The 9,222-nt window shown below is 36.9% G+C and overlaps 1 protein-coding gene and 1 long non-coding RNA gene across 2 annotated transcripts; both read right to left on the bottom strand.

Annotated features, from left to right (window-relative positions):
• Positions 1–274: 274 nt before the first annotated feature.
• Positions 275–2,016, bottom strand: LOC133858094 (cytochrome P450 94A2-like). Its single transcript, XM_062293538.1, has one exon. The coding sequence runs from the start codon at positions 1,967–1,969 to the stop codon at positions 428–430; it is 1,542 nt and encodes a 513-aa protein (XP_062149522.1). The 5' UTR covers positions 1,970–2,016; the 3' UTR covers positions 275–427.
• A 1,659-nt stretch (positions 2,017–3,675) lies between these two features.
• Positions 3,676–5,491, bottom strand: LOC133857836 (uncharacterized). The gene is made up of 2 exons (XR_009898385.1): positions 5,273–5,491; positions 3,676–4,536 (listed from the first exon to the last, which is right to left on the bottom strand). It is a non-coding gene; the product is annotated as an uncharacterized LOC133857836 (long non-coding RNA).
• Positions 5,492–9,222: the final 3,731 nt, after the last annotated feature.

Genomic DNA, 9,222 nt, shown 5'->3' on the forward strand with positions numbered 1-9,222 from the left:
AAAAGTTCACAAGCAGCTAGCTACGTTTTATAACATTGTTTACTTGTCACTTACCCAAGCAAAAGCTGATCATCATAAACAACAGCAACAGAAAAGGAATGCCCAAGTTTAGCAAAGCTCATGCAATTTCTACCCAGGAGGCCAGGAATTAAAAGCAAAATAATTTGAAGAAATATATATATATATATATATATATATATATAGCAAAACATCACATATAGGCCGAAACATCTAATTAACTTGATCATAAAAACAAGTTCACAATACTTGTAAATTTTTTGAAATAATTAATGGTTTTATTGATATGATTACTATAAGTTACAAAAAGTTCACATACACATAAAATGAAATACACAATCCAAATGCAAAGGTCAAACCTAGTACTAGTATAATTAAAAGATAAATACGACCAAACCCCAATCACTAATCATTCTTTCTCATCCCTCTCCACAATCCTCACCGGCAACCCACCTTTCATTTTGGAAGTCAATTGCGGAACAAACTCCGGCTCCACACCTTCCGCCAACGCCGGCACCACCTTGAACCGCCTGAGAACCCCCGCGAGCACCCTCTTCATCTGCAAGAACGCCATCTCCTTACCCAAGCAAATCCTCGGCCCCGCCTGGAACACCGGATAAGTGTACGCGTCCCTCCCCACGAACCTCCAGTGACTGTTCTCCGCCTCGTCCTTCTCCAGCCACCGCTCGGGCTTGAACTCCGCCCAGTCAGACCCCCACAGCGTCTCCAATCTCCCCATCGCGTACGGCATGTACATCACTCTCATCCCCTTCTTCACCACCGTCCCGTCCGGCAGAACGTCATCGTTCACGGCCTCCTTTGTGTCCGCCGCGACTGGCGGGTACAACCGCATGCTTTCACAAAGAGAAGCGTGAGTGTACATCATGTCTTTGACTTCGTCAAAGACAGGCGCTTCGGATTTCTCTTTGATTTCCTTGAGAACCTCGGATTCGACATGCGGATTCTTGGAGAGTAGCCAAAGATACCATGTCAATGCCGAGGAGGTAGTGTCACGCCCAGCAAGTATGAAGCTTATTACTATGTCGGTCACGAATTTCTCATCCGAGTGGCCGGAGCTCAAGAACCGTGACAAAAGGTCGACCGAATCGAGCGAGGTCTTCTCTCTAAGCTCGTGCTTCTTTTCTCTTATTATGTTCCTGGAAAATTCTTGAACTTCTGAGACTGCGATTCTCAAACGCTTCTCGGACCCAATATTCAAAAGCTTCTTGATTTTCCAAACGAGTGGGATTAACGCAACGAGCCTCTCGCTACTGATCTTGACGCTTTCTTCAAACGCTTGAGCGAACTTGGTTTGTGGAAGAGAAGGCAACAGGTAGGCGGGGTCGAATCCGAAAGCGATTTTGCATATATTATCGAAGGCAAACCTTTGAAGAATGTCCTGGAAGTCTATGATAGTTCCGGTTGCGGCAGCTGAGGAGAGGATGGGGATGAGGCGGTCGGAGATCTCCGTGTCCACGACGGTCTCGACGAATTTGCGGAGAGACTTGGTGTTGAATTCGTGGCTGGCGACTTGTCTTTGGAATTTCCAGGATTCGCCGTCCACGTTGACGATCCCGTGGCCGAGGAAGTCTTTGAGGGTTCCGCTGAAAAAGTCTCCCTTGCCGTAGTTGTGGAAGTTGGTCTTGAGGATGTGCTGGACGACGGCTGGGTTGGCTGTTAAAACCTGGCGCTTGCCAACGCTGCGGTGGAGGACGTAGGTGGCGGAGGGTGAGACTTGGAGGATGTCTGAAAGCCATTGGAGAAGTCGGTCTTGGTTAGCAAGTACGGCCAGGAACGAACCGATTATAGGGTAGGATCTTGGGGGGCTGACAGTGGCGGAGGGCGGTGGAGATGATTTCTTTTTGGGTGTAGAAGCTCTTGTAAGGAAGAGGATGGAAAGTAAGGGAAGAAGGAGAAGGAAAAAAGTGGCTAGGAGTTCGAGGAACAGCATAGCTAATATTTGGTCTCAGATCTTTTTGACTTTTGTTCTGTCGGATGGGAAATTTATTTGGTTAATGGATTGGCGGGGGAATGGTTTTTATAATGTCTAAAGTGGGCTCTTCTTTTTTTTTTTCTTTTTTTTTTTTTCTTTTTTTTTTTTTTTTTTTATTGCGCTATTTGACCCTTATTTTTGGGCATATTTGTATACATGCCTATTTGGTTTCTGTATTTTACACTTGATTGGTTTTTTCTTCGCACGTCACACGGATTATCTCGGTCCTGGGTTGGGATCCTATTATTAGTTTTTTAGTTTTTGTAAGTATTTATGGCTACGATCGAACACGGTGAAGGGACTGAATTATAAATTTATAATGTATATATATATATATATATATATATGTTCCTCTAACTCAAATATATATATAACAAACACTATTCAAAATAAAAATGAAGTATTTTATAGCTATGTCGCCGGGGAGGAATAATCTTATTTTATTATTCTTTTGTAAAGTTTTAAGCTTAGGCAATTTTTATTTTTTTTAGGGGAAATATTTTGAAGAAAATCTCTTATTTTTCATTAGTCGATGGAGGCAAAAAAATGATGTCACATTATTTTTGAGTGCTTGGTTGACATGAAAATCATTGAAACCCAACTATTATCCAGTCATGGCAAAGCTCATGACTAATGTGGGATTGCAAAGAGAGGAGAAGTGGAATCGGGCGGTGTTGCATGGTGTTTGCTGGGGGTTGCGATGAGGTTGGCATCGAATGGTAGATGTATAAGTAGAGTGTGATGCTTTTTATTTTTTTATTGTATCATGACGTAAATATAAAAATAATTTTGAATCTTTTATAAGTGTTTTATGTTTTGAATTTGTTAAAAAATAAAAAGCCGTCTTAAAAGGCATTATCAAACTATCCCTTTCCCTTTCATTTTACACGCTACATCAAGCTACATCAGTACATTCATTGTTGCTCAAATGATTTAATAGGTAAAATGAAAATATATATTTAAAGAATTATATAGATATTAGATCGAAACACTTGAACAAGGGGCAATAAATAAATAAATCAGCTTGTGGGGTTAGAATTGAAAAACGGCATTAAGGTTTTAACTTTTGACAATATATATGGCGGTTGGGCTTTTCTTTGGCCCCGAAGCTTCTTGGATGTGATTGTGTTTTAGACCGAGTCCATTACCTCGTGGGAAAATCCTAATCTTCTATATATTAATATGGAATCGTCCATTTCTTTCTTTCTTTCTTCAGACTTTTATTTTTGACTTTTATAAGACTTTTTAAAGCCGAACAGGTTGACCCCAAAAAAACAAGAAATTGGTCAAACTTTTTTTTTTTTTTTTTTGTCAATTAAGGCATAAATTAATGTCAAACCTTTTTTTGTCAACCGCATGCTTTTTATGATAAATGCTTACAGCAATTGCAACAACAAAATTCTTCGATTACATTTATACTCGTTTTCCCAATCTACCGCGCGTGAGTATGTTCTATTAATGCTCTGTTTGTTTCGGTGTAAAATAATTTAAGTATTTTTTGATGTTTAGTGGGAGCGAAAATAATAGTCAACCATAAAATGATTTTCCGTATGACTAAAAATGCTTAGTAAATTCTGAAAATGATTTACACTTTTTAAAAATGTAAATCATTTTTCCTAGACAGTAGATGTAGTTTGTAACGACCCGCTTTTTACAAAAAAGCGTAAGTAATTATATCTGGATAATTACGTATCGTTAACCTTTCAGAGTTGATAAAATCTAGCAGCGGAAAAATACGAATATCTTTTTTTTTTTTTAAACATTACCGATAGAGACAATTCCCCTACGATATATTCAGAGCTTTAACTGACATCTTCTAGAAAATACATTAAAAGTCTTTACGCTAATTACGAACATGAAACTTATTAATTACAAGTAAATGTCTAGACATATTACAAGCAAATAGTACAAACATCTATGAGTACAAATTACTATAATCCTAACTACACAGCCTTAAATCTCTTATGCTAGCAGTTAATCCATTCCATAATCTTCAGTACCTGCGCAAACATCTATGAGAAGGTGGTTACCGCCACAATCCCATAGTTTCATAAGTGAGCTAACTGTCATTCAACAACATCATGATTTATGCGTTATTTTAAGGAACAGATATGACATAATGATGTGGTGATAGTTTTTCATGCAAAGTTTAACAGTTTATATAGTGATTACACTCCTCTCTTGTAAGGGCACGCCCCCCCGTTTAGCGTCTTTCTAGAGGCCGTTCCCTCCTCTCCATTACATTTTAATTAACTTGTTTTCGCACTATCGGAGACCTCCCTCCTCTAGTACTTTGAAAGCCGTTCCAATCAATATGATTATTATTGTTTCCGGTTCAACTCTATCATGAACCTTTGGGAGACGTTGCGCCCAATATTAATAGGTTGATTATTAACAGTGTGCAATAATCAGTCACACGCATCCAATTAAAATAAGACATAAACACAACATTACTGAAATCCAGTGCTACCCTCAGTAAGTATAAAAATACTTACAGTCCTTTTTGTGCTGTCTCAATTCATCATCTGCATCAAACACATATACATGTGCATACAAGGTCAATATCATTACTTCTAGGAACTCATGCCTAAACATGAATTCTATTTTTATACATAGACACATACATAGAAGCGATCATCTATTAATTGGAAAATCACTTACATTTGTGAACACTCAACATGGTTAAAACTTAATATTTACTTAATCAATTAGCAAATCAATACTTTGGAATAACATCTAATCTAGGTCTCAAGTAATCACTCGAGTACAATCTAAAATTCTTAATATCATTCTCTATAGCATAGAGAAATCAACCAACAAGAAACCTATGTATTTTTCTAACAAAACCTAATCACTTTTAGGGAACATCAATCTAATTACCAAACCAATTAACAAAACATATTAACAATTATTTCAACCAATATATTTGAGAAATCATAATAATACAGCATGCTCAATTTCCATAATACTCAATTTCTAAAACAATGCATTACATGATTAAACTCATGAAATCGTTCTTTAATTCTAGAGTTTTATAATTAATCAAGCCCTTAGTTTAAACAACATCACTCATTAATTATCAATAATCAAACATAATCAATACCTTAGAGTATATATATATTTTTCAAAATATAATATACATAAAGAAGTTATAATAAGAATATTCAATTCTATAATTATTAAAGTTATAATCTAAAATACTAATTAATTGATTTTATGCAATTATATACTTTTAGGCTAATTAAAAACTTAGAAACTCACATTAAGGATTTTCGCTCGAAAATCCAGCGAAACGGTGAGTTTGGTCGCCGGAAAAATAGCCGGAAAGGTCACCGGAAAGTCGCCGGAAAAAGTCGCCGGAAAAACTGCCGGCGGCGGGTCAGGGTTCCGGGTCGGGTACCTGGTTCGGGCCATGGGTTGGAGACCGGGTCGGGCTCATTGGTTATGGTCTCGGGCCGATGGGTCTCGGGTCAAGGGCTTGAGTCTCGGTCTTGGGCTTGCTACTGGGCTTATGGGTCTCGGGCTTAAGGGTTTCGGATTATGGGCTTCAGTGGTCTCGGGGTTGGGCCGAATCCTGAACTGGGTTTATTTTGTTGGATCGTCGAGCTGGGTCAGGGCCCATGGTTCTGGGTTGTTACTGAATTGGGCTCAACTGATCATGGGTTGGGCTCGGCTAGGATCTGGGTTCATGCGATTGAATCGGGGTCTTGGTTTCGGTACCACTGGGTCGTTGGGGTTTGGTCTGCCGAATGGGTTTCTGGGTTCTGCTTCACGGATTGGCTGGGTCACGGTTTGATTGGATCACAGTGGATCGTCCGGGTTCGTTGGGTTGCCGCCGGGAATCGACTGGAATCCGGGCTCCTTGATCTTGACGGCGCCGACACAGGGGAGATCGGGTCTCCGGTTCACTGGGTCGGCTTTGATGGTTCATGGCTACTGTTTGGCAGTGTCGATGGGTCACAGGCTGCTATGGATTCGGCTTCCCTCTCAATTTCCTTTCTCATTTTCTGCTGTGCCACATGAGCCTCAGTGTAGAGGAGTAGAACAGAAAAAAGGAGAAATAAAAGAGGAAGAAGAAGGAAGAAGGGAACCGGGTCTTGACAGCTTCTCTCCAAAACTCTCATCTTACACTCTCTGTATTTTTTTCTTCTTTGTTTCTCTCAGACTGTCGGTCTTAAAAGGAGAAGTAAGAAGGATTAAAGAAAGAAGGAATAGGGAGAGAAGGAATAAAGAAAGAGGGAAAGAAAAGAAGGAATAAATTAAGAGGAAGAAGTGCGCCTTTAATAAGGAAGCAGACTATAATTGTTTGTAATCATGCTGAAGAGAGTATATAAAAACCAAAGTGGAAAACTAAGTGGGAGATTGGAATAACATGCGGCTTCTGAATTCATTTTAAAATGCTAATGGAAGAGGATTTTCATTATCACTTGGATTAAAAATAAGGGCATGCGAGAGTGATGAGTGCATGAGTTAGCTGATGAAGCGTGAGGGTAATGAGTGGAGGGAGCTGGAGAACGAATGGCTGTAATGAGTGCCTGAGCTGGAGAGTTTAATAAAAATAGTGGAGGTCGGCTGATTTTAAAACAGATAAGTGGTTGATTAATTTAAAGCAATAAATTATATATCGAATCTCCTGCAGATCAAGTTAATCTGCAGGTATTTTTACACTAGGTTTTTATCAATTTAATAAATCACTAGAGTAACATTTTAAACCCGTTTTGAGTCTAGTTCGTTTCATAAATGAAAACATTTTATTACGAGGTTTAATAGACATAGTATTTATTATACTAAATAATAAAGTGTCAAAATAATATTTTGCACAACTATAAAATAAAGATAATTAATCTAATGATTAATCATTTGTCTATTTTAACTCAGTAATATTCGGTTATAAATAATTACCAGTTTTATTATAATACAGTTCATTAAATCAATTGCAAATATTTATAGAACAACTGAAAATAATTATTTTTATTCTTTAACGTATTTAAAAATATGTTTTTAAAATCTGGGGCGCTACATCCTTCCCCCCTTAAAAGAATTTCGTCCTCGAAATTCGTAAACTATGTTTCGCATAAAGTTTACATTAAAAGAAGATTTAGATCTCTAAATTGAGCGATTCGGATTTTAAGACGACACTAGATGCTAAAACATGAACTATACATTACTTCTAGACTTAGCAATATCTTACAGAAGAACATACGCCAAAAATGCTCACTACTATAAGTACATTATGACGCCATACTGCAACCCATATGGCTAACATCTAACTTTCACCATCCACATCGTTTCCATTTCTCTGCTTTAACGTAAAGGTCTGCTCTTATCATAGACCTCGTCTACTTTGTTCGTCCGTGTTAGCAGTACCTGATTAGATCGTTGTATCTCTAAATACATCAAATAACATACTGGAATTCCATCTTACCTTTTATTGTTGAAATTCCATCTCCCAATTCCAAGGAAGAAACTAATTCAAAGTCCAACGCCTCGATTAAAGTACGTCCTTAGTCATCGATAGGGGTCGAAGTTTCCTTCCATTAGGAAATTCTTTAACATAAGTCTAAGTCTAACCATTCATATCCTCAAGTAGGTGGTTGTCATTAATTCCTTAGACCTCAAACACGTAAATCACATCAGGGGAAATCACACTAAGCATCAAAATATAAATCAAGATATGGTTTACCTCAATATTCTCAATGCAGCTTAGTGGAAAACTAACATAAATTTCTCAAGTAAATTCTTAGTCTATAGAATTCTCCGATGTTCAGAAAGGTAGTTATCTCCTCTAATCACTTCAATTGATCTCTTATAGCTCAGAAATTTATTCTAATTGTAACTTGCATTACACCATAAGTACAATCATAATTACCCTTCTAAAATCATGATATCATTAACTAGGGTGCAAAGCTTAAATCAAATCTTACAAATGATTCCTTACTTGAAAAGATCTTGTTTCACTTATCTTAAAATTCAACTAGGCATCGATATAAGTAGTATATCATCACCTATTCTCCATAACTGTTCCTCGTGTCTCCAATGAACTTAACATAATCAATGTGTAAACCTGATTTTTCTCCAAGTGACCTCAAAGATAGATTTTAATTTCACACATTGATTTCCAATAATGAACATTCAAAAGGTTATCAATATCCTTACATCATATCTTTCTAATCCAATATCAGAATTAGCTACATAAAAGATCATCAGCATTCCAATCTTTGGCTGGCATTATAAAATCAGTATTTAATCATTTAGAAACTCAAATTCAACCAATACAAAATCATCCGCAAACCTCAATTAACATTTGTTAATTCATCATATCAGATTATCTAAACTGGTAACTTAGGATCATCAATACATTTGGTTAAGATCGGAAATTGCTGTAATTCTCATAACTCCATAGTTGAAGCAATATAGATTTATCATCAAGGCTAATTATCAACTCAAAAATATTATCAACCATTATTAATTCATCCTCAATATATCAATGCTATCATATTCTCAAACAATTGAAATCGAAGCATAAGTCAAATCAAACAGAAGAACTTAGACTTCCAAAGCTAACTAATTCTATCACGTTCTTCTAGAAGAGCCTGCTAAGGAAATCTTAGCCTTAATAGTCGAGTACCAACCTTACTTAAAAAGGTAACATAACTATTATGCGTACTTAATTTAATAAAAGTCATACTTGACACTAGTTCGGTCATATGTCTTATTCGAGCTTACCCCATCCAAGACAAGCTTACGTTTCCATCAACGTCATTCACTCTGTCGCCATTGTTTGATTGTAACGAAGGACAAGCAATCAATCATTCAACCAAACATTAGTGCCGAGGACAATCAATTACTGACAGTCATATCATAAAACTCATCATCCAAACTCAATATTTAGAAAAGATCAATCCTAAACTTTTAATGCCACAGAATCAATCTATACTTCGATACAAAGTTCTAGGATATAATCATTTTATGCAGTGATCAATACTTTGGTCAACGACTTCTTATCTCCAAATTTTAATTGATAATACCATTGCGTATATAACCTCAAGGTTTCAATGGTCAAATCATTCTCTTGCATATTATATACCATCATTATTCTAAATCATAACAATATGAATCAAATCACTTAAGGATTATTGATGCATACCTCGAACATTGCAGTCCTCTTTGTGAGTCCAAATTTCTTCAATCGCAATTAATCAATCTTGTAG

Source organism: Alnus glutinosa, chromosome 14 (assembly GCF_958979055.1).
Source record: "Alnus glutinosa chromosome 14, dhAlnGlut1.1, whole genome shotgun sequence".
NCBI lineage: Eukaryota > Viridiplantae > Streptophyta > Magnoliopsida > Fagales > Betulaceae > Alnus > Alnus glutinosa.